The sequence below is a fragment of the Leptosomus discolor genome, chromosome 4 (genome assembly GCF_034619465.1).
Source record: "Leptosomus discolor isolate bLepDis1 chromosome 4, bLepDis1.hap2, whole genome shotgun sequence".
Taxonomy (NCBI): domain Eukaryota; kingdom Metazoa; phylum Chordata; class Aves; order Leptosomiformes; family Leptosomidae; genus Leptosomus; species Leptosomus discolor.
The window spans coordinates 11,669,220-11,695,409 of NC_141394.1; the positions used below are offsets into that span (position 1 = coordinate 11,669,220).

Here is a 26,190-nt window from a genome sequence, read left to right on the forward strand (position 1 = left end):
AAACACATAATTGAACTTGCTTAATAGTTTTTTTTTGGGGGGGGGGGGGGGGGGGGAGGTGGCAACAGGACAGGACAACACAACAAAACAAAAAACCCAAACATATGAGAGGGAGTTCAGCAGGTATTTTAGAAGCTTGCCTCCTCCAACAGAAAACACCAGAATCCCCTAACATCCAGTACTCCTCTTTGTTAAAGACTGTAGACACAGAATTGTATGCACAAAATTATCTAAGGAACACAAATTCTAAGAAACAAGTTACCACTAAAGTGTATTTCTTCTTCCTTTCTGCCAAGGAATTTACTACTAACACAAGCGATCTAATAAATAAAGGAGTATTAAAGAGAACTTCAGTTTAAAAAAGTTCTTCTTTTGGATGCAAGAACAGGTTTTGATGTCCTTCCTAAAGACAATAAAAACTTTTTATTGCAAGCAAGTCACTCAATGCCAATGCTCCCCACTTTTTGACAAAGAGGGAATTTTGTTCTAAATTCAACATGCAGTGGCTCATTTGTTAAATACAGTGTACTGTAGTTATAAGAACAAAGCATGTCAGGCACACAGTTCATCCTCACATCCACGCAGACCGTCAGTATCTTGAATTACGTGTGTTACAGATTCCCACTTTTGGAGAAGAATAAGAGAGGAAGCCAGAAGAGGGGACAGGTTTTACGTTCAACAATTTTCCTTCCTCCTTTCTTAATAAGAAGCGGTGTACCATCAGACTGCTTGCCTCTTGGCTCCTGCAAAACTATTTCACTCCTCATTTTAACAGCAGAGTCAAAATTTACTTTCTCCCTCCAAGAGAAAAGCCAAAACCAAGACCATTTGCCAGGGGTTCCTCATACATCACACAGGAGCCGCCCAAACGACAGCCTTCCCTTGGCAGGATCTTGGCACAATTTTCCAGATACCATTATCATGCTGTCAAACTCGTTTTACCAGAACGTAGCTCCTATGTTAGCTTTCTTCCTTTAGAAACAAAGAAAATACCTGAGCATATGATCTTCGTCATGTTTTCAGTATGCTATAAATTCAGTAACTATTTGAAGTGGGTTTTCAGCTGTATGTTTACACTGGCGGCCTGACAGTGACATATCCAACTGCCATTCAGTTCTGCTTTTGTTTAGACCAAAGCAGAAACAGGCTCAGTCACTGCAGTTCAACAACAGTACAAACTCTTCAAGCTGGTTTTCTCCATGAGGAAGTTGCCATCATTCAAACTTGGAGTAATCATAATGAGAAAAGGTCTGACATACGAAACACGGGAGGGCTGCCTAGAAAAAAACAGCCGCTTACCAGGAACACAAGGCTCCCCAAGGTTGTCATTGAACAAGGTAAGTACACCTTGATCTCAGATTAACTAATAAGAGGCAGGAATTCACAGCCACTGCCAGCCTCGCCAAGCCCGAAACCACAACCCCAAAAAGCTCTTCTCCAGACAAAATATGAAGCTGCATCTGACATTTTTACGCTTCCTTTTCTTAAGTGCTTTATACCTTCTTCTGATATCCAGGGAGCAAAAACATTACTTCCTCTCAGAAAAATATCTAGGACATTAACTAGGACATAGTCACCTTTTACACGAAATGACAATACTATTTTAGGGAAAAACTCCAAGACTCCATAAAGAATCTTTCCCCAGGGAAATGCAGAGACAGTGCCTCAACCATCAGGTTCTGGCAAGACAGCTCACTAATCATCCCTGATTCACGACAAGCATGGCAAACAGCAGCACAAAGGTATGCTTCAAAGCCTCTTATATGGGCCAAGCAGCCTTGAGAATCACTGCTGCTGTTCAACCACATAGGGAAATTCTAACTGTGCTTTCGCAAACTTTGCTATGGGGTGGTGCTGTTCAGCTCTTCAACAGCTAGAAGAAGCCTCAGAACTGCTACTTCATCACAAAAAGTCACCTGACCAACCTGCACAAGCACACTAGGTATATTTTAAAGATCAACCACTGCGGGCAATCAGTACTCAGCCCTTGCTGTGGAAGAGGAGGTTACCTCAGTAAGAGAAAAGGCGAACTAGACAAACCTGCCTTTTGCTCCCGCAAGGCAAGTCACACTGCCCAACAACTCATTTGCATTAAACCAATGTTAACTGCTGTCTACAAAAAAACTCTGTCAGAAGCCTTCCCAAATGCCTTGTAGGACAAGGTTTACACAGCCTCACTAGCTTGCATTTAAGTGCTATGCCACATGTAAACAATTCTGTAACATACATCCAAGTTCAATACTGCTCTAGAGAAGGTAGTTTTCTTCTGCTACTGCAGAAAAAATTGTCACTCCTCAGAGAAAATATGCTCAGATGAGAAGCCCCTGCACTGCTCTATTTCAGACTGCAACCTTTTTAAATACTGCTATGGAAAGCTCCCCCCTCTCTTAAGAGCTGAAGGTACTGAGACTCTCAGCTATCTGTCAATTCTGAGCAGCAGCATGGAAATGCCTACCTCAGAACAGTTTCCTGCAGAAATAAGGGAGACAGATTTTACTTCATTTTTTCCTATTGTTCAGTAAATCTTAACAAAAACCGGGTCTCAAATTCTGTGAGTCCAACGGACTTTTGTTAGTCTGGGGGTGGAGGAAAAACGGGGAAAAAGAGGGTGGCAAGGAAAAGAAGGCTCCACGGCTCCACGAAATAGCAGCTTTCTCTGCAAACTTCTGATCTGTCAAGAAGTCATCCCGATGAGAAGGCTACTGCAACATCAAACAAGATAATTTTACCGTCACCTTCCAGGGAGCTTGTTGCAAGGACAGCGCCCATGATATTTATATGGCTAATCTACTAAGATTTCAGAGTGAGATAAACATAGCTCAAGTTTGTTTATCTACATGCCTTTCTTTCTAACGACTTCTTGAGAAGCGTAATGGTTTCTGTTAATGATTCCATTATCTGAAGCCATTAACTTCCTTGAATAGACATAACTGTCTGACTTTAGAACCACTACAGTTATTTCAAGGAAGTGAAGACTAAATAAGGGCTGGTGGCACTCTATAGCCACAGATTCACAATGTGACACTACACAAGGCTTATGACATGAAAAACCCAACCCATGAGAAACCCATTTAGAAAGGAGGGTAGAAATGAAACCCAAGAGACAAGTTTTCAGTTTTACATTTAAGTTCCATAATCAGATACAGGGTTTGGAATATGCTGGCATAAGGCATAAACTATTGACCTAGTAGGCATGCTGCGGTTATGCATCCTGAATAGTAGAGGAAACTACTCTGCAGTATGCACTGCACAACAGCTTACTGCAATTCAGGGTTCCAAAGAAAACTTGAGGGGGGAGGGGGAATGTCTGAAAATGGAACCTAATTCTGCTCCATTTTGGTTCATTTCCATTTCTCCAGCAGGAAAAGTTTCAAAATTTTCTCAGTTCTAGATAAACAAACCAACACCTGCTGCATTTCCCACCCTGCTAGCTTAGCCCTGCCAGCCCTGGGTATGCTGCAGGGTCAATAAGCTCACAGTGGCAGATGCACTCAGAGAGGGTACCAGAGTCTAACCAACTCCTGGGGAAGAAATAAAGGAATAAATGGACACATTTACTCCATCATCAAAAGAGATCTCCAAAGGAAAAGGCCAAAGCAACTGAAACAAATTCCCTCAGGTAACACGTAAGAAAAATTTCAAATAGGGTATGTGCTTTAAGGAAGATGCAGATATAAGACTTACATAGCTGTTAAAGACTAAGTACTTCAAACAGAAAAAACTACGTAAAGACACTGATTTAGCAAGTTTCCTTCACTACAAAGTCTGGGAGAATCCTAAGTCCGGCACCAATTGTGCCATTCCAGCATTAAAATGCACACACAGATAACCCTTTCAAGGGAAAGCTTCACATAGATTTGTGCTCTATGGCAAAAAAATATTATACAAAAAAAAAAATAATCAGAGTTGTTCTCAGAGTCTTCCTAAAGGTTATCTATTCCACAGCATTATTTCACAAGTGCCTCAGATGGGCCAAGCAGCAATATGAAAGCACTCTTATTAGTAAGAGGTTAACAACTTCCCCTTCCATTTTCCAGTTGCTTCCCAAACAGCTTCTGATCCTGCGTTTTCAAGCAGCACGTGGCTACGTGAGCCATACTGAAAACAACCGGCACACACACACCTAAACGCAACTACCCACACTGAAAGAGAACTTAACTTACGAACTCCTTAAACACGACACAAGTAAGTTAAATGCCTCCAGTAGTCAGGTTATGACCATATTCACTGCCTATGTTTAGCACACATTAGAATTGTTAACAGCATTTCAACTGAGAAGCTTCCACTCAGAGTTACTGAATTTGGAGATTCCCATATAAAGGATTTTCCCATTGTAAACTGAAAGTGGCTCGCCCAGAAGCCTGCAAAATTACACAAAGTAAAAAAAAAAGTTCCGTTCAAATAAATTACTATTATTTACTTTTGGCTATCTCCTGAGGTTATTAATTTCTCTGAATTGAGGTCACAACATTACCTGTTTCAAACCACGCCTCCAAGATTATCAGAAGGGCAAAAATCAAAGAGCAAGTGACATAAAACAACACAACGAGAGACACAGCCTACAGAAGCTGCTTTGGGACAATAAGCACAGCCTTACTCACTGGCTTCTGCCACTTCAGAAAAAAAAGTAAGCGCAGCTGGACATACAGAAACCTACTTATTCAAAGGATGGGTTAACAGAGCTCTCCTGCTAATGCTTACATGATGCAAGCTTTAGCTGATGTCTCTTAAGACTTCAACTACTTTGTCAGCCACAAGAGGGCTGAGTTCAATTTTGCTGGTTTAGGCAGTACTATATTTCAACCAAGTATTCCCCACCACCACCACCTCCTCCCCAACACATACACACTTCCTTCTCTGAAAGGGCCATCAAGTACACAGGAGAACAGAAACACCACATGGTTAGATTCTGTACCAGAAGGACGCCAAAAGGAATCACTTTGCTCATCTTCAGGAAGTGAGGAGAGAGTACGTATGACTCGCTGCTGAAGCCACACATCTCTTACCATGCAAGCCTCCATGAGAGCAGTATGCATTTCATCTGTCTTGTGTTCCTGGTCTGCACCAGCTTCCAGCAGGAATCTCACCATTTCTAGATGGCCTGTATGGAGGAAATATTTAACAGATAAAAACTACCTGAGAAAGCGCATTTCACAAGTCATAGAAAGAGTTTAACACATGTAATGAAGGTAACACAAGGCCATGTTACAACATTAAAAAAATCCCATGAAACACTCTCGACAGGCAGGTTCGTATCTATGCACTCAATGCGCACAGAAGCTTAGCAGCACAGTTACTATCAGTACAATCCAATCCACTTAGTTTCTGAAGTCATGTCTGCACTACACGTGTTCTTTAAGGTGATGTTAGAGCTGAGCAGCGCACACTTCAGAAGCTTTACCAGAGTTTATTTTGTGCAAAGATACCTGGGACTTTTTTCACATACAGAACGCTGCTTTTTTGTTGGAGGGGGTCAAGGTTTCCCTTCTACTTGGTTGACATTAAGGATTTAGGGCTACCGTTTTTGTAAGAACACCTAACAGCTTTTTGAAAACACTGATACCTGAAAGGCAAGGCCCTAGATCTCGCATGCTTTCCAAGTGCTAAGTCCTTTAAACTTAAGTAACTTCTAAACCTAGGCAGATGCATCTTGTAAAACAATCCCATCACAGAAAGTGCATCACACTTACGCTATGATAAAGTGTGTTATTTCCTCACCTCATAACTCATTTAGTAGAGAACAGAAAACTCTTCTGAAGCATCATAAAGGCCCAGATACAAGTTTTATATCTTGATACTCACACGCTCCATAGTGATTGTAATTTCACATATGGCACAGACATATGTGGTATCCCAGCCAGGACAAAAGCGGTAGAAAGTGTCCATTCCTAGCCTTTAAATTAATTTTGTCCTAGACAGCAAGGCTGAATAAATACACGTTTGAAAAGACTTCCCACACCTGTCACACTTTTCCACGCTCATTACACCTCTGTAGCAAGTACGGTATTTGGCACCGTACCTTTGTAGCAAGCCAGCGTAAGTGCACTCTCCTTGAATTCATTGGAATGCGTATTTATGCCTGCTCCATTTTCCAACAGCACTCTGGCTACTTCCACATGGCCGGCACTTCCTGCTTCCATCAGAGGAGTGTGACCGTTCTCATTATGGTCCTCAATGCTAGCGCCAGATTCCAGAAGTACTTTCACAACATCAACATAGCCTCCAGCACAGGCATATGTAAGGGCTGTATTGCCTAAAGCCAGACAGAAAAAAAAAAAAAAAGTTTGAAAACAGGATTTGACAACGTTTCTACACCGGGAACTTCCACTTATGCTCCATTACATCCCTTTTACCTGGCTACCTTATGGAACTGGATTTTTTTCATGCTACAGACCAGGAACTACAAGGAGGGGAAGAACTGCAAGTAACTGCACAAAGTAGCTCAGCGCTGACAGACTGAAGATCTCCATGTGCCTGGTGACTTCTCTTCCTGGCAAACCCCAGCTTCCACCACAAAACCCCATCCCTTTTCCTGTTAATAATCAGCAGGGACATTCTATGCTGCAACAAGTAAAGCTCCAAACAGGGAGCAGAATGAACTAACTGCTGCTTCTAAGTTAAGGCTTAAACACCTCCAAAGGGCTAGCTCAAAAATGTCCATAGTCTCTACAAGGAGATGAAAATAACCTCCATGGAAAAACTACAAAAACATGTATCTGAACAGAACAGTCAAATAATCTGCCTTTATGAAAGATTCTTTGAAAAAGCAGCTGTATTCCTACTCAGAACTACTTCACTGAAAAAAAAAAATAATAAGGTGTCTTCTGGTATCCCAACTTTCCTCATCACTCTGGGGCAGCAGTTCATTTTGGCAATAACTGCTGACCGCGCACAAACTCTCCACTTCAAGGCCGCACAAACTAAGACAATTTCCCAATTTGGTCACTTCAACACAAACGCCTGCCAAACTGCCATGGGGGGTGGGGGGGCATCTTCTTATGTTTACTATTTTCCCTTTGTTTCCTACACCTGACACCAAGTAATTTTCGATGTACACACAAACTTCACCAACTGTGCTTAAAATACTACATGGCAACAAATCCTACATATGCAAATACTTTCCAGTTACTGATTGACCTTACCCACCTTTGTATGTCCACAACCAACTAATATTTCATAGCATCATTTAAAAAAAAAGGCAGAAGCTAAATAGTAAAACCAGAAGGAAGCATTCTGCATTGCTTGGCCGAGAGCCATTGCTCTCCAATTTCCACACACTTTCCCACACACTGCAAATCCCAGCTTTTCAGTTGTTTTCGACAAGCTCTAACACACTTATTTACCTGTTGAGGACTGCGCGTTCACATCAGCACCATGAGCTAGCAGCAACTTGACGATTTTGACATGTCCGCCGTTAGCAGCGGCCATTAAAGGTGTTATGTCTCCTTTAATACCACGGTCCTCTACATTAGCATGCATTGCCAGAAGAACCTGTGAACAGAAGGGTGATCAACAACACCGGCAAGTGACAAACCAGCATGTCAAGATGGTTGGAACACTACACAAAACCCCCACCTTCAACACACAGTTTTGTGTTAGAAGCACTCAGTAAGCAGAAAGACTGCGTTAGCAATCTTCAGTTTACATAAAAGTCTTCATTTGCCAGTTAACTGACATTTTCCTCTACCTTCACACCGCCTTCCAGGTGCATAAGACTGGAATACATTAATTCAACTCTCATTCTTGTACAATACACACATGCTAAAACCAACTAGGAAACTAACCTGCGCAAGCTCATAATATCCTGCTGAGCAGGCTAAACAAAGGAGGCTTTCCCCTTCTTCTGTGTGCTCGTTCACACTTCGTCCTTCAATTAGCAACTTCCGCACAGCATTTACATCTCCTTCTGAACAAGCCTCTGCCAAGCTGCGGCTAATAAGATAGAAATCATTTAGAAGTGAAAATGGACTATGCTTGAAATGCTTGCTCTATATGCAGAGTAAAAACCCAACTTGCCATGAGGATGCAGTCAACAAAGAAGTAAAGACCATCTAAATGAGTGCTAACTGCTAATTAAAGAGGTGCCGTTTTTACACTTGAGGTCTTCCACATAACTTTTCCCAAAATTGAGTGACATGCATACTCAGCCATTCCTGTTACTAATTTTTAACAGAAGTCTGCAAGAGAAATACCTGCAGGACGACCATTTAGGCTGCCAAACTCCCCCTTATGTACAACTGAAGCAGAAAACATGTTGCGAGAAGACGTGACTGTGGACCTGATTTACCGTGTCAGCACTGTACATGCAGCACAGTGTTATGTCCTACGAAGTACAAAACCTTTTTTGGTAATCATTTCAGAATTTGAGAAGCGAGGCATGACTTTCCTTTTTGAAAGGCTAGTCCTATAGCACTGCAATCCACTGTTGGTTTATATTACTAATTAGGACATAATATACAGTCTCAGCCTATTCCTGCTTTGTAGTTCCAGTTTGACAACACAGGTTGTGTCCCATTCATTTTCTGAAGCAAGAATCAAAGAAAAGGAGAACTGATTAAGTCACGGTAAGCACACCACCAGGAGCATTCCTTTCCAAATCAGCAACCACTACTCAAGAGCTATATTCATATTCTCTTTTACCCCAGGACCAGAAGACAGCTGAATCTCCTGTCCATCTTAAAAAAATTCTTTTGCTCAGTACTGTAACCGTTAATTAAACTAGACCAAACCACCTGCATCACTCTTCACCTGTAACAAACTTAACCACTTCCCCTCTGTCCTGCACTGAAACCCCCAGAATTTTGTAACGCTACACAATGTTTCAGTTGTGAACTTCACCAAGCAAAAAAGTACAGAGTTCTCCTGGTTTGGTAAGCCCTAAAGTCAGAGTATTTGTGGTTCTCGTGTCACTCCACGCGTTCTTCACTTCTGTCACTCCAATTCTCTTTCAGTCAGAAAAGGGTCTACTGGGAGCGTATTTTCAATCATGTCAATTCTGTCCTCTGTCTACATTGCCTTAATTCCAAGAGTTATTGCTTTCTGAGAATAAAAATTTAAGTCCATCCTATTTCTCTCTTCTGCTCCAAATAATTGGATCAATAATAGTAAATCCAAGACTACTGGCCTTGCCCTACCCACTGCTCTTTCATCTTTTCTCCATTTAGAAGCCCCACCAACACAGAACTAACTCAAAAGGGAATGGAAAAATAAGGTAGTTGACAGGAAACTTTTGCATATAACGCAACCTGAGTATGAGCAATTCTTAAAATACTCAACACATAAAAGCAGGTAATTTATGTAGCAGGGCTCCTACTTAGTTTGTGCCACCAGACACAGTCTTAATATATGGAGAAGTACTTCTCAAAAAATGTCTGTTCACTGCATTTCCCACGTTTATTTTTATTTCGCATGTCCTCTGTCCCAATAACAACTTTGGCAACAGCCATCATTCACAACAAAAGAGGTAGCTGTGTACAGGGAGGGATGCACACAGAATAGCAGACATAACCCAAACCCTTCTGCTCTTCTCCATGTCCTGATCAAAAAACCAACATACATTTCTTTGGAGTCCCTCAGCATACAAGGAACAAACCGCCAACTTGTACAGCAGCACTTGGTTGTTCCTACTAACACTCCGTTTCTGTCGTATCAAAGCTTCATGACAGCCTAGAAGCTTTTTCCTTCCCTCATAAGCCTCCCAGTAAGACAAAAACTCACAAAGCCAGAAAGTCCATTTCAAAAGTAGCAACTCTCTGGTCAAGGCTCTGTCCAAGGTCCTACCCGACACAAGGAAGCTGCTGACCGCCCTGAAGGCTCCAGTCCCTCAAGACTGTTTTTCTTCCTCAATTAAAAAGGCATTCTTTAGTTGTCTGAAACAGATTGGGTTTTTTTCAGTCCCAAAGCTAGTTTCATGAGTGACCCATTCTGGGATTTGCTTTTTTTGGTACACTTCTAAGGCTCACACTACTTAAGAGCTCAGAAACTCTGTTGGTCAAGTTAAAGTACTTGGAGCACAATTTCTGAATTCTAAGCAGTATTAATTGCTTCACTCCCCACTGCAAGACCTGACAGTCCAGGAATATTTAACAGGAGAACCACAAGTGATAACTTGGCACTAATTCCACTTGAGTAAGAGTTTCACCGTCCTGTAATCACAAGTGATACAACAAGAAAAACTGCTTCTAAAAGTAGCAAACGACTGAAAAAATCCAGTAGAAAGGTTGTCTTACTTGTCCGTCTGCCCTGCATTTGCTGTGCTTTCTGCTCTCATCCGGGTAAGTGCAGCGGCAGCTTCATCCAACGCACAGCTGACCGAAGAAGTCAGTCTGCGAAGCACCTCAGGATCTGCAAATGCTTTACCATCAGCCGTAGACAGCTTACCTATTCCTTTCATGCCAATTTACAACAAATTGGTACGCATGCCAGAGAAGGAGAAAACAGAGAAGTTGAAATTGAGCCTATGAGATCTGTTGGCTGAAACATTCCAAGCATAATGAAGTACAGCTTCCAAAGTGAAGGGATTAATTGTTTATCACGCTAATTTTAAAGCTGCAGACAGAAGTGATGCGCGTGACTGAAACCCTCCAATCCACAGAAGGCGTTTTTTTCAACTGTTGACAACTACTTAGTATAAGCAACTAGTAAAGCTTTTCAAACAGTAATTGTTACAAAACAAAGCCTCACTGAGCAATTTAGTTTTTGATTTAAGGTTGCAAGCCAGGGTTGGGTGTCAATTTTTACTCAGGCTTTTAGAAATCCAGTGTTGGAAGAATCCAATTAGAAGCATGGCCTCCACATGAAACTCTGGTCTTGCAAAAATTGAAATGCTTTAACCAACTTCTTTCTCTTCCATGACTTGTACAACCTTGCCAACTTCACACCGCCTTACGCTCTGCATACGTATCATGCTCATATGGATTTGACTTATGCAAGCAGCTCCAGTACGCTCTCATGTGTAAGGGCTTCGGGGTTAAACCTGTGTGGGACACGAGTACTTACCTGCAGCTTCAAGTAAAGCTTCTAATCTTGCCTGGGTTTCGGGATCTACCGTTCTCAGGTCAGCACCATCAGCAGTACTTGACAACAGCAATTTAGAAGCTGTTTCCAACATAGGGTTTTCGAGATCATCCTGATCCAAGATAAACGATTCCACCTGAAAAACAACAGATCTGGTTTAGGAATGGTATAAGTGACCAAAACATACTTAAAACATGAAAACCCCACAGCTGTAGTTACCACTTAAGCATTTGCTCTTTAAGTACTTTGTTAGCCAAGCTACCTTCAGTTGACTCAAGATGGTATTATTTCAAAGGAAGCAATGAGATTTTCCAAAAATCACATAGGAGGAATGTATCTTATCCACTCGCTCCGTTAGCAGAAGCCACATAATATACTAGAAAAGTTAAAGATTGACTTCACATCTCCATGTTGCACTCTACAGTTTTCAAGTCCAACTGAACACAGGGAGGGGAAAAGTGAAAGAAAAGGTATCACTGCAGAAAGCCTCAAGGTAGTAGCTGCCGTGAGTTCTATGCCAGCTGTTGAGTTTGTTTTGTTTTGTTTTTTTTTTCTCCTTGGGTTTTCTTTTCCCCTCCCCAAAGCATGGAAGATATATATTACAGAGACAAAATTATTCTATTTCACATAACCCAGTCACCTTTCAAAGAAGCAACGTACCCTCCAATGGCATTAAACCCTACTCACATACAATACCAGGGAAACTAAGTCATCACTATTTTACTGTCGATCCTTTCTTTCTGACTGATACAAAAATTCTCTCAGCTATCTCACTTCTTTCAAGTCTGACGTTTACTAATCCAACATTTAAAAAAAACCCCGAAAGGACCAGCAACATATCCCAGATATAATCAACTCAAACGCAACATACAAGGGTTTCACAGAATCTCTCAAGAAAACATTTATTTGTAACATTACCTACAGAACACGCAGCCTATTATATCTGCCTTTTTCAGAAAACAGATGCTGAGTGGTCAAAGTTCCTCTGAAGGTCCTACCTTTCTGTACTCTGCATTTGTTTTGGTTGTGAAACATAACAGAAATCAAGGAAGAGATCAGTATATTAGAGCAAAAAGGCCATAGTACCCATTTGTGGTTTACGACCTTTTAAAGTAAGAGTGGGTCAAGTACCTCAGAGAAGACAGACCTCCAAGAGTGCCATGGACACCCCGCTACGCCTGTGAACTTGCCATTGAACCATTTATTACATTATAAAGACTAAGTTTAAACACCGTGTACAAAGCTCAGCAGCCTCAAAAATCAAAGGCATCAAAAAATAAAAGACAATTCCAAACCAAAATCAAAATCAATCTAAACACAAGCCTGTCAGACAAACCAACCACATGTGCCAGCCACTCTACAACATGATTAAAAACTTCATTCATCTTTGGATAAAAGCTGCTACTGTCTGTAGTACAGCAGCAATCTATTTCCACAGGGAATACAGTTCACAATAGAAATACAAATTATTTTATACTTCAGATTCATGTGTGTCTCAAGTTTAAAAGCAGTCTCATGAGCATCACAAGTTCAGATTCCTGCAGATAAATGCCCCAAGAACCCAAGTGGGGAGACAAACCAGAAGAGCAACCAATTCATCTCAAGACTCCTGAAAGGTCTCCCTCCTTCCTCCCATTCATTCTCTTGTCACAACTGAAGAGCCCACACATCAATGTTTCCTTCTGCAGTCAGTCTCCAGCTCAAAACTTACCAGGATACGGTACTAGCACATAGCTTGAACCTAAACATGTTGTTTGTTTAGGAAGGTAGGCTGAGAACTACTTTCAAAATTACCTCGATTTATCACTTCAATGATATCATAGAGAATGAAAATCTCCTGTCAGACAGCTTTGGGCAATACACAAGTATACATCTCCAGGGCATCTTCGAAGCCTCCTTCCACTCCTTTGAAGCCTCTTTGCCCTCCTCCTTTAAACTTGGGAACACAGCAAGCTGAATGGGATGACTTCCAACTCCTGATGAAAGTGTCTCTGATCTCAAGAACTGCCGACAATGGGACAGCCCTGCAGTATTGCGTGTTGCTCCTCAGCACTGCTTTTTCCAAGTGATACTTGCACAGGCTGCAGCTTTCTAGTTTGGCAAACTGGTGGAGGCAACTCCTAGTTTCCTCCCCAGCCCTAAGGAACAGCTCACTCTTGCCTCTCCAGGGTCCTTCACTGGTTGCTGCCAGCTCTGCTCTGTGCACCTACAACGCTGGTTTTAGGCTGGTTTTGGTTCATCTGAGGACTTGCCATTTGTCTTCTACCACAGCACTAAGCCTGCTGCAGCAAGCAGCAAGAGAAAGGAACTACTCTGCTGTTCAGGAGCCAAGCGACAGATTTCATCACTACAAAGGCAAAGCACTGAGCAGTTGGAAGGATTCTTGGCTCACCCAACTCATGCAAAATCTCTACCACTAAGACTAACTGAAAAAAAAAACCTCATCTGAGATATTTAACAGCTGGTCGTGGTTCTTCCTAACACTATGAAATATTTGTTAAGAAAAAAGTCAAAATAGGAAAACGTCTCTTCCCCCACTCACATCCTCTCCCTTCAAATTATTTCTTTTATGTAGTTAAGTTTCAAACGGAAAAATCTTCCCATGTTTCTTCCAGCTAAGAACATAAGTGTGGTACAATTAAAAAAAATACAACTGTTACACAAGGAGAACGGGGAGAAAAAGCAATCCACCTACAAACAATACAGCACCAAGACAAGCACAAGTTATCAGGGGAAAACTTCGCTTGCAGTAAATTTCTGAAAGTATTTATATTACTTGCTGTCATTTAAACCATTTGAGAGCACCATCTCAAGAAGTTAACTCACTAAATAACAAATTCACACTATTTTATGACATTAAATATAGCTGATTTTCTTTTTCTAAGGTAGAAGGGATACATCTTCGAGCTGCGGCTTGCAGAACTCTTCATCAAGCCTCCAGTTATACCCTTCTGTATTTTCACCATTGCCTTTTAGCTTAAGAGTTTTATTAGATCTGCAGTCTTGACTTTTCAGCCAGTTCAGCATGACACACAATGCCTTACAGGGCGATAGTGATGTAAGACACAGCATCTAACAGTGGCGAACAAAACTGTGTTTTGGTAGAAGTGAAAATTCCATTTTCATTTCTCAGAAAATACCGCCTTCTCTACAGAAGCTACGAACTAAAGACAAAACATTTCCATTTACTAGGCCAAGTAAACAGACATTTCCTTTAATGGTCTTCAGATGTATTTTATTTCCCTTAACTAAAAAAGGTGTAGAATAGCACACAAATGCTCCACCTTACGTATCAGAATATTCCATCTGGGTTCTCAGTCAGTATTTCTCTGATCAAACAATACTCTGACATAATCCAATTGTTCAGACAGTCCCCAACAGAAGGCCTTTTACAAGACTTCTCTTCCTTTCTCATCCTGCAATAAAAATCTCATGTTCTGTACCTGCCCAAGTTTACTTTGCCCGTAAATACTTCCAGTGTATTTGGTGCTTCTACAATCAAATAAGATGCTAGGAGAACAAAACTACCAAGTTCTGCCTACTCAAGCAGAACAGCCTGCCGTTTCAATGCACTGAATACAACTGTAGAGGGAAGTTTAAAAATGGCTTAGAAAAGCGTGGTGTTAACAGGTATATAAACCCAAGCCTCAAGGAAATTCCATGCTACAAGTCCCTTAGCATATGTTCCAAGTCCTATTTTTCTAGGCAAAAAAGTCATTCTAAGTTTTCCAAGTATTGTAACACTAGACTAAACTTAAGTTTTCAACGTTACGTGCTTTTATTAACTCTTACTAGAAAGACAAGTTCTTCCCTACTTAGCAAAGCTTTGAACAACATCAAACCGGGGTCTGCACACTCGTCCTCTCCCTCAGAAACCTCTTTTGTCCTTCGCCCTGTGCACGCTCCCAGGCTCTCCCAAGGCACGCCACTGTGTGCACGCACTTACACAGGCCTACACATTCTGTGTTCTGAAGTACAGACTCAAACCCCCACCTGTTCTTTCCTCCTCCAACCTTGGGGTGATCTGTTTGCTCCTCTTGGTTTCCCCACCAAACAGGAAACACAAAATCAAGGGATTTCCTCTTCACCAGACCGTAACCAGGAAGTATAACTTTTTACAACAACTATTCTACAGGCAGGGCTGTCTTTTCTTTTGTGCGGAACAGTACTTCTGCATTTTTAGTACTGCTTTGTCATCTGGTACATGGACACAGAGACTTCCCAACCAGGTAAAAGCTGATCCACCAGGACTCACATCTACACACCCTGAAGACAGCCCTGCAAGATGTCACTAATTTCATGTTTTGACTGCCAAATACTAGACACTGAACATACATTGGAATAAACGCCAGGTTAGAGCACAAAACACCTCACAACTGAGTCACTTTGCTCCAACTGGCACTGCCCTTGCCACCATGTGATACTAGACCAACTATAGATGTAATTCAGTTCTGGACACCAACTCAAACTTTATCAATCTCTCACCATCAAGCCATATGCACATAAAACCGCCATCAGCATAGATCCCACTGTGAGATCCCACATGCTACCCCCGTACCAGCGTCTTCAAGTCCATACATACACCTCCACATCGTCTCACACAGATGTAAACTGAAGTCAAACTTCCTCCCATCATTTCCCTCACAAAAAAAAAAAAACAAACACCAAAAAAACCCACAAAACACACACACACACCCCCCATGAATTAAGGATTTGAAGAGAAGTAGTCAGTCCCATATTGATTTACATTTTACTACTCATAAAGCTAACACAGATTAGCATGTTCCTAATTTTATGCCAAGTCAAGCCCAAGAAGGGAAGAGGAAAGATGAAGTACACCCTCAAACAACTGTCCCTTCTCCTCTTCGACACTTACGAGATAGAATTCCAGTACTCAACATCAAACAACTCCTCTAGCACCACATCATTAACTAAGGTATCAAGCTAGTCAAGTCTCTTCACTACCAAAATTACACCTAAATTAACATTATGAGCCTAAAATGACAGCAACTCTAATCTTACCCTCAGCCACATACTGGCAATTCAGTATGAAAGCTCTTCATACACATTCGAACATCAAAACCAGTGCTACGCATCTGACCACAAGATGATTCAACTCTTATGATACTGCACAACTCCACTGATAAGAATTTCTAAACCTGTTTGATGCTGCGCAATGAAAAGAACCCAAGAGCAAAGCTAAGCCTTTTTGTTATGCTAGTGACTTCGGTACCTTTAGAACGTCACTTGGTTTAGTGTCTGAACTCCCTCTTTTCATGCATATCTAACACTTGGTAATATTTACACTTTACATCAGCGTAGATGCCCACAAAGCATTACCAGAGAGCTTTATGATTAGCTAAACTTTATCAATAGTAAACAACAATAAAAGCAACTCTTCAAAATTTCACTTACGAACAATAGCAGAAAACAGTTTCCAGCATCCACCACCTACTACAGCCCTCGCTGCAAAATGACAAAAGCCCATTATTTATCTATCTAATCAGTACATGGCTGCCATGAATAGCTCTGGTCATTAATTACACAGCATCTCGAGCATTTGTTTATCACCGTTTTAGAGTTTTTCCTCCATTGCAGCTGTGCCATAAGAACAACCCAGAGGCATTATGAAAAGGCCACAAAAAGTCATTTTCTCCTTCTTATCTCAGGTTCCCCATCTGATTTCAAGAGCCCATTTTGCCGACTCCCTTCCTTCTCTTCAAGGCCATCCTGCATGCGCACAGTATTATGTGCTACTGCTTTCCAGCACTTAGAAATTAACACAGAGTAAACATTCGAGACCCTACATTCCATATCAATTACAAAAATTAACATCCTATTACTGCAACATGTGCCATCTGAGAGCAGATGCACAGAGATGGAGAGTAGCAAAGAGTTACTTAACCGTATGGTACTTTTAGGCACAGTGTCATTAACCCAGCCAAAACACTTGCTCAGAAGAACATGAATAGCACCTTGGCCAAACATCCAGCATCTTCCTGGAAGCAACACAAGTTCCTAGCTGTGTTATAGCCATTGTTCATAACAACAAAATAGACAATATAATGTTTTTCTATCTTGAAGCCTTACATGAAGACACTCTCAAAAAGTAGGTACTTTTTAAAGAACTGTTAACAAGTAAACAGTGAAACTCAGTTTAAGCGTATAGCAGTTGCAAACAACAGATCTCTAAGGCTGTGAAATAGCAAGTCGTACTCATTAACATAATAGGATGAAATGTTTTTAAGCTTCAGTGTTTTTAAGCTCCATAAACAACAGCATCTGAAACTTGGTTTGGATGAACCACGCTAGCCCAGACAACGATTTTAAAAGGTTCAAAAAACAGCTTTCATGATAAAATATTTTCTCTGCAGGTTTGTGGTTTCCCCCCCCCCCCTTATTCTTGCATCTGGACCCTATTTTCTAGTTTTACCATACAACAGCAGATTTGTTTCTCCACTTTTGTCAGATGATTCCCGTGAATTTCACCTCGTATTAGGCACCCATCACAAGTTCAGAATTTGCTGAATTTCTACCTTGGCGCTTGGGCCTTTGATGTTTGCTACCCAGAGGATGCGAAATGGATCCTATGGGAACCAAGACTTAGTACAAAGCCTTTCTGAAGAACCTAGCGCACAAGAACAGCTAGCAGCTACTGCCAGGTCACCAACCTCACCACCTCCAGCAGACCTGAACCGCCACAGTCCTTTCGTATTATTTCTTATCGAGGTACAGAAGACTTAATTCCAGTTTGCAAGCACTCTAACAGTTGATTTTTCACAGCTCCACAAGTTTTGGAGAGCAGCAAAACATTTTTAAAGACACTATGAAATTGAACAAGGACTTTCAGGTCCATCAGGTATTGCAAAGCCACCTTCACACCCAAACAACCACTGTCACCAGGTCAGTCAATACACTTCAGTCCCACTGCACTGGCAAGTTACTAGCCTGAAGAGCAAGGAAGCTTCAGATTCTTCACTGTCTCCACAAAAATGACTCTCGTACTGTGAGCAGTTTTCATCCTGATTTACATGAGGAACTCCTCATGGAAACAGCAGAGCCTGACCCACAGTTACACCTTCCCCTCGCACTCCAGCAACTCATATCCAAGATAATCTCAGCTTTCACTCTGGAATAGTTTTAGCTCTCATACCTCCATGGCAGAGAGCTAATTATTCCTGTCCCTGTCCTTCACTGCACTAAGACAACGGATTGCTTTTACAGCCAATGTCATTTACTGATTTAGAGCTGGACCTACAGCACTTCCACCTCACAAACTGGATAGGCAGGAAGGGGTCACCAGGCTAGCACAACCAAACCTTTTCTTGAAGATCACAGACAAGCCTATCAACTCCACCGGAGTCTGGGATCAGGACCCCTGTCAGGATTTTCTTCTGTCTGTTCTTGTAGGAAAAACAGTCCCCAAGTATTTTTTAGCTGCTGATCAGTTCCACTGAGCATCTGCTGATCACTTCCGACAGCCTTGGGAATTACTGTGAAATTGTTCCAAATTACTGCACGACACTGCACCAAAAAACACCTCCATCTTTCATACAACTTCCATGAACATTTCTTTAAAGTAAAATGTTTTCCACTGTTCACTTCATAAATACACCTTATGAGCTTGTTTCACACAGAAATAGCAGCTTTTATACTATTACCTTGCAACTGGAACACACAAGAGGAAATAAAACAACATTCCCAGTGTAAGAACAAAGTCAAACTCTGACTAATAACTAGTTAAAAGTTTTCTTCGCACGACACTGCTAGGTATTTTTATTGTCTTGTATCTAAACATTCAATGCGCATCAAGGGATTCGTGAGCTAAGAGTGAATCAGAATAAAGCAATGATATATTTGGAACGCGGCAAACCGGGCCAAGTATTTCAAGCACCGATCTTTCATTTAGGCATCCAAAACCTAACATACAAACAGGCAACCCAGAAACTGCAAATTACAATGCATAATTCCATCGTGTTTCTAACCTTAACAGCCTATAAAAGTCTTTACATGCAGCCTTCATTTGTAAGTTTCAAGAAATCATTTGCAGTCTTAGAAGGATAAAACACTCGTTATTCCAAAAGTACATCATAATGCCCGTACCACGTACATGCACTGTGGTTTTTTGTTCATCTTAGAACAGGTCAGCTCAGAGTAGTAAAGGGCAGGAAATTTTCTCAGGCTCCCACACATCCCATAATAAAGCAAGTATTTCATGCCTGCTCTCTCTTAGCCCTCATAATATCACCTCTCACACTTTCAAGAGACATTAACGCATCTCAGTTGAAATTAAGCTTACTGGAAAAAACACTCTGAAGTGAAACATCAGACAAAGCCATCAACTTACACACATCTTCAAATAAAACACTGGGAGCAGACTCTGACTTTATCAAACTAAATACTAAGACAAAGCGTACGCTTCTGCCTTTACTCCTAACGGTACTTGTTTTCAGGTGAAATTACCACTTATTTAACACAGATTTCAAGCCATTTTAAGACTTATATCTTCACAGCATTAGTAATGTATTATAGAAATTTCATTCAAAATCTGAAGACAAGCCTTTGGCATTGCTTGTCATTTTTGTGGGGACAAGAGAGACCATCACAACCACCTAACCTATATGACAGCTCTGAAGTGGAAGAGATGCTTTACTCGATATTTACATGAGACACCATTTTCTTTATCTAAAGATCAGCTTGCTGGTTACTGAAAAGGAAAGCACACACTGCAGCCAAGTGAAGCAGACTATTTTGCCTACTCAATTTCTGCCTAGCAGGTTTTTGATTTTTTTTTCCTTTCTTTCTTCAAATCTATTTTGAAACAGGAACAAGCTGTGTAATTCTCCCTTGCTCGACCCAGCTACTACAACAGCACCATCACTGCAGACACAAAGTCTTACAGCTACATTTCTTCCCTGTACAGTGAAGATCTCTTCTAGTTATGGGGATACATTATCAGATCTGTTGTCTTTCGAACTTGCAACGACCCTCCCCAAACCCGAACGCCTTGTTCAGCAGAAATGTGAAGTCTGGCAGCTGGAACGTCTCAACAGTGTCTTCTTTCATTTTATTCCATCAACTATACACTCCATTTCTCTCACTGCTGCTAAAAAAAAAAAATTAAAAGGGGGAGGGAGAGAGGAAGGGAGGGAGGGAGAACGGTGAGAAGAGTAACACTCCACACTGCTGAAATGGCATTAACACCGTCCTCATGACTGGCACCAACAGAGTTTCTGCTGCAGGGACACCTGCATTATTACTGCAGTATTACTGTGTTTCTGATGATGAGACAGGTGCTGATGTATTCACATGAAAATTCCCTCCCCCTCTCTGGAGTCCATCTCCCCAGCATTACAAACAACACAATACCTATAGCTACAAGAGGGCTGTGAAACTACAGGGAAAAAACACCTTCAGTTTAACATTTTTTGCCCATTTCAAATCTTCATTCCAAACACGCAGCATACTTCCACATTAAGGAAATTTATGCATTGAGTGGTATTCAGCTGCAACTGTTTGCGTGAGAAAAATTTTGCGCCAATGCAAAACCACCACCACCTCAATTCATTATCTTTAAAGTTCCCTGCCCCAGTTTCACATTTGGGGGGGGGACGAGGGGACGAACAGGACGACTAAAACCGACTTCTAGTCTGACATGAATAACAGGATATAAAAATCACCAAAAAAAAAAATCATCAAAACAGTTTCTAAATCTGCCTGCCACCATGCTTCTGAAAGCTCAGCTTCACGCAATACTTACATATTAACAACAAAAAAGCTGACACATTTCCAACCCAAACACCTGAACACAGGTATGCACCTTCCCTCTCCCACCAAGCCCCACAAAAAAGCTAAACATGACCATTTGATAGAAACCATCTCTTTTGGCGTGGGCTTGGAAAGACCTGACCACAGAAGCAAAACTTGACAGTGTATGAATAACTCAGACTGCTGCTGTCTTAGACCAAACCTGAGATAGGGTGGTCCGCATCAGAGCCACTGACAAAGAGGTAACACCTATAACAAAGGTTGTTCCCATATTATGGCAAAACCAAAATGGAACTGGCTTTCTGCAAAATAACCCTGACAACTGGACAACGCTAAACAGACAGCCTGATCCTACACAGGCAATTTTTGCTGCCCTTTGCAAGTAACTTGTCACATCTTCCCAAACAATACAAGCCTGTCTATCAGAAAAACAATAAAGGGGACACATAACAGACATGAGGAGAAGAGACAATACAACCGAGCTTCCTGGAATCACCCTCTCCCCTTGTTGCCAAAAATCCCCCAATGTCACACTTGAACGACTGCAGCCCCTAAGACTCTCTCAAGTATCTCAGGTAAGCACTGCTTAAGCTACTTAACAAGTTACTTATAGGGCCACACAAACCAGAGCCTACTCATCAACAGCTGTAAAAAGCTTAGAGGGGTTATGCTGCCTCTGACCACCTAGCCAATTCTCCACCCAGACTGTATCACAGGCTCTTTAAGACAGGCCTTCTGAGCTATATAAATGGCAGTTTAGTTTTCCTACCTCTCCTGCTGCTGAAGGACAGCTCAAGGACTCTAAATCTCTCTGCATAAGCTTGCACTTAAAGCACATCCTGAGGACCATCACCACAGACTCAGACTGAGCCCTTATCATGACATGACCAGCTGCAACAGACCTAGTAATAAGAACTAAGGCCTGAAGAAAAGATAAAGAGTACAGAACAATGTGGCTATATGAACATCTTGTCAGCTTCATCATTCAACATATAAAAATTGGGAAGTACATTAAGAAAAGATTCTGGACATCGACCTGAAGAGCATCTCCATTCACAGCAACGCTAGCATCTCCGAACGACGTGTGCACTCCTGAAAAAGGACTAAACAGTCCTGCCATGCACTGTTACATCCTATTCCTCACTGCCCTACTTTGAAAGGACTAATTATTCTCTTAAGCCTTGTTTAAGGAAGGTAAGCTCACAAGAAAGAAAATCCTTCTCTTAACAGTTGGTCACATTCCTTTTCAATTGGACTCACCTTTTGCCTTGACTATATATTACCAAGGATGGATTTAATGGATCCATTCTCAATACATGCATTTCCAACCCCACAATGAAGTTGCTACACTGACAGATCCACATCAACTGATTAGAATCTTGAAGCATCCTCCTTTCAAATGATACCTAAGGAAAAAGTGACAACTAAGAAAGAAGATTCCTGAGCTGTCAAAAGCCTGAACGCATTGTTTCAACTCTGCTACCTTCAGAAGAGCCAAGCTTGAAATCACAACGATCATTTAGTCTTTATCACTGGTTAACTTCAGGGGGCTTGTCCACATGTTTGTTGCCTGCAGAGTCTTCAAGGAGAAGTATCTTCAAGGAGAAATATCTTTTCACAGCTCAATAAGCAGCCATTTCTCTGTCACTCTGGGGCTTCATCGTAACAGATCAAGACCCTTAACTAACCCTTTGAGAAGGGAGTTTCAAGCAGCTTAGCACAACTAAAGGTGGCCCAACTTCTCACAAGTGCTTTTTCTGGAATGTTTTTCATCTCTTCCATTTCACTGGCTCCATGCACTTTGTTGAAATTTCAGTTCATGACTGTGCACACCCATCCACTTCCAGCTGAAACAAGTTGTTATTCTAAGGATTGTAGATCAGCACAGCCGAACAATGGAAACACGACATCATAACTTCTATGTAGACAAAGCTAGCAGCAATAAAGTTCTATGCAGACACAGTGATGTGGGGCCTTGCCTGCACCCAGATTTTCTAACAGCAGATTGAAGTCTGTTAACACAGGAGCAGTTCTCAGACTTGAAAACACGCTTATTTCTTGCAATGAGGCCAGGCCTCAGATGATCCAAAGCAGCTTCTCTGTAATCCATGCCAAGGAAGCTTCCTAACTGAGCAAACTATGCAGATTCAGAGGAAAAAGAGGACACGCACTTATAGCTATTCATGTCAATCACAGGCAAGACCACCCTCCTATCCTTCAATACGTACAATACAAAACCCCAGAATGGCATGTTCATTCAAAATAAATTCTCCAAAAGAAAGCCTCCACTAACACTGCTACATGGCAAGTTTTCACTGACAGAGCATGGTCCATTAGTAAGGTTAAGAAGAGGGAAACCACCAACTTTGCCTGTCTTCATGAAGACATGCTTCAGATTTGCTATGCTAAATCTGCCAGAAAGCATTTCTCAGTCAACACAATTAGCCTAGTCAGCTTGGCTTCATTCCTCCCTGCATCTGCAAGTGACTACAGTGGTGGTAAATCAGCTACAGTTCCCATCGGGAGTTCACTCCTGTTCCCTAACTGTCAAACCACTTATTCCTATGCATTTCCCAACTCTGAATTTAAAGCCAAACTTAACCCCAAAAACAGAGGGCAGCTCACATGCTCATTTATACCTCAAAACCTCCAAACAGAACCCAGACTGCTCTATCGTGCTGGCTGCAATACAGACACACCAAAAGACCTCCACTCCCTGAAAACTTCAGACACTCGGACAAGCTATTAAGTCAACAGCATTTTGCTCCAACAGTAAGTATCAGAAGGCAAGTGATCCATGTTTGTCCACGTATTTTCATCCCCAAACACAGATACTGAAATACATAGATTGATCAGATCATGGGATAAGAGAAATAATGGGAACAGAATTAAATAGCTTGTGTTATGTCACAGTATGTTGCTGTTACTCTCAGGACTAAGCCTCACCTCTCCCGATGCCTCATCTACCAGTTTAACAGCACAAATGCCATGTCTCCCATCCCTAGGAAACTTCTCCCTTTCCCCCAAATTTCCAAGGTAATGGCTGATCTGTGTCCTGGTGGAAGAAGGCCCTCCTGATAGTGTTTGTGGAAACCCACCACCAGAACCTATTGCCACCCATTCGGCAGGACCAGCCATCCTGGGCTCCGCAGCAACAATGAACGCCACACATTCTTGTCGTGGGAAAAGGAACCCACGATGCTATGGTTCCATGAAAGCATGACCAACCTTTGCGAACCCAACAGACGCTCAAAAGGCTCTGTGCATCACACCAACTTACTTTAAAACTCTTCTACTCAGTCAGGATCCGGAGTGCAGACAAACCCGATGCTTAAGAGACTTCCCATTCCCAACCACAAAGCTCTTCAGTTACCAGCAAAACGAAGGAAAAACCAATATCCCTGCTGCACGAACAACTCCCATTTTAACTTCTGCAGCGGCACCCTGAACTCCCTCTCACACCTAAAAACCACCAGTAGAGTTTTCCTCAGTCAGAACAGCTGGGGGGTCAGTTATCCAACTGCTGCATTTCAAAGCTTTAAAAAACCCTTGTACAACATCAGACTAGCACCAAGTAAGAAGCTAAGACACTCACAGCTTTTTTTTCTCCTCCTCTTTTCTCTGGTCAGGATCAAGAATACACACCAGGCATCTACATGAACTGCTTCCTGGAAAAAAAATCATAGCTCAAGTGCAGTAACTGAAACCTGCCTGAAACCAACTTCCCTTCAAGGCGAACCACCAGCAGCACAGCAGGACTGCCTATCCAGAAGAGGCACAAAATGGCTCTATGCACTGGGGAGCAGCAGCTTTTTCAGACATGCTTTTCACAGACCTGCACTAGAGGTACTGTGTTAAAAGAACTCCCATTATTTAACCAACTTAACAGGTTGGTTGAAGTGTTTAGGGCTTATCTGAACACAGAGCACGAACTGCACGCTTCCATTACATCAGCTGTTAAAAGGCATAAGGGAAGCCTGTGGCAGTTATACCAATAGCATGGTACATAACCGTCACAGACTTTTTACCAAATCATTTGCACAGTAAGAAGATGCATACCAAAAACTACTTTTCAGAGTGGAACATACTGAGGGTAAAAGACTTAAGTTTGCCCCCAAAGCATCCTATTTTCTCTTTTTAACAGAATCCAATGTGGAAGTTAGCATAAAGCTTCAGTAGCAACAGCCAACTTGAAATCAGCCATTTAGAGGATGATATACCAAACTTACGGCAGCAAAACCGTCTTCTGTGGTAGTAGCACAATGGGTCAATGAAGTGTAGGAACTGAAGCATGGCAGAGGCTGTCTCAGCCTCAGTTGAGGCACGCACCCCACTGCACCCACCAGCGCTCTCTCTGCCACAACACTGGCAAGGGCATAAATCAAAACCCAGTGTCCAAAATACCATCAGGGACTGAGGAAATGTTGTCATGTGCTAAAAAAAAAAAAAACAAAACTGTCACACAACACACTCTCAACCCCCCTGTCTGTCCCCTCCACGGTGGCAGACTGTGTCTTTGCTTGCGCTCAGAAAAATGAAGATCTACTTTAGAAGAAAAGACATGTCAATGGCAGACATCCATCTCTCCCCCAGCACAGCAAGAAAGAAAAGCTGTTTGCCTCCCACTCCAGTCTGCCTGTTTTGCCCACTATGCATAACCTATACTCCATGTAGAACTGTTTTTCTCTTGTCAGACACTACCAGGGAATAAAAGCCCTGGGGGGGGGTGGAAATATGAAAAAAAAAAATCAAAGATAACAGTTTTAGACAAACAGCATTTTCACTGCCCTCAATGAACAAATGATGTTCAGCAACACTAACACTCCTTTTCACCTAAGAATTTTTCTTCCTCATTGCATATTTCTTCATCACTGTTCCTGCTAAAAAAAAGAAATAAAAATCCTCTCGGATTCTCAATTCTGATCACTCTTGCACATACTCTGACATATGCAGGCCACGCATCAGGTTCACAGTCACCAAAAGGACACGCAAATTTACTCTGTCATTGACTGTGGCTACTGAGCATAAAACACAGTGAGCAAGTGGCCTGAACTGCATAACACCAGTTGGTTTTGAAACAGAAATAGTTTTAAGCTGCCCACATGTTTTCTTACACAAATTTGGCAAGAAACCATTCCCTTCTGTAAGCAGTTTTGGTCGGCTGTTCTTCACAATAGCAAGTGCTCTGCAACGAAGGATGAAGCAGCAGAAGGGAACGAGGACATGTGGAGGAGGGACAGGATGAATGCACAAACAGCTATTCTGTTTGAGTCCAACTCAGAATTCCCTTTGGCATGAATGAAACACTGATGTGCGCACGGGCTTGTGCACAGCAATACAGTATCAACTGGCATGTAGAGATGAAAAACAAAATGCAGGAACGCTAGGAGGATTTTCTTTTTCTTT

At 41.8% G+C, this 26,190-nt stretch overlaps 1 protein-coding gene across 1 annotated transcript in view; it reads right to left on the bottom strand.

The window, feature by feature from the left end:
* Nucleotides 1-26,190, bottom strand: part of ANKRD17 (ankyrin repeat domain 17) — an 89,704-nt gene that overhangs the window by 37,591 nt on the left and 25,923 nt on the right. The window contains exons 2-7 of the mRNA XM_086464420.1: nt 10,999-11,152; nt 10,230-10,386; nt 7,785-7,932; nt 7,344-7,491; nt 6,020-6,253; nt 5,007-5,101 (exon numbers count right to left, since the gene is read on the bottom strand). Of these exons, the coding sequence (XP_086320546.1) occupies nt 5,007-5,101; nt 6,020-6,253; nt 7,344-7,491; nt 7,785-7,932; nt 10,230-10,386; nt 10,999-11,152 (936 nt within the window). The remainder of the gene's footprint in view (nt 1-5,006; nt 5,102-6,019; nt 6,254-7,343; nt 7,492-7,784; nt 7,933-10,229; nt 10,387-10,998; nt 11,153-26,190) is intronic.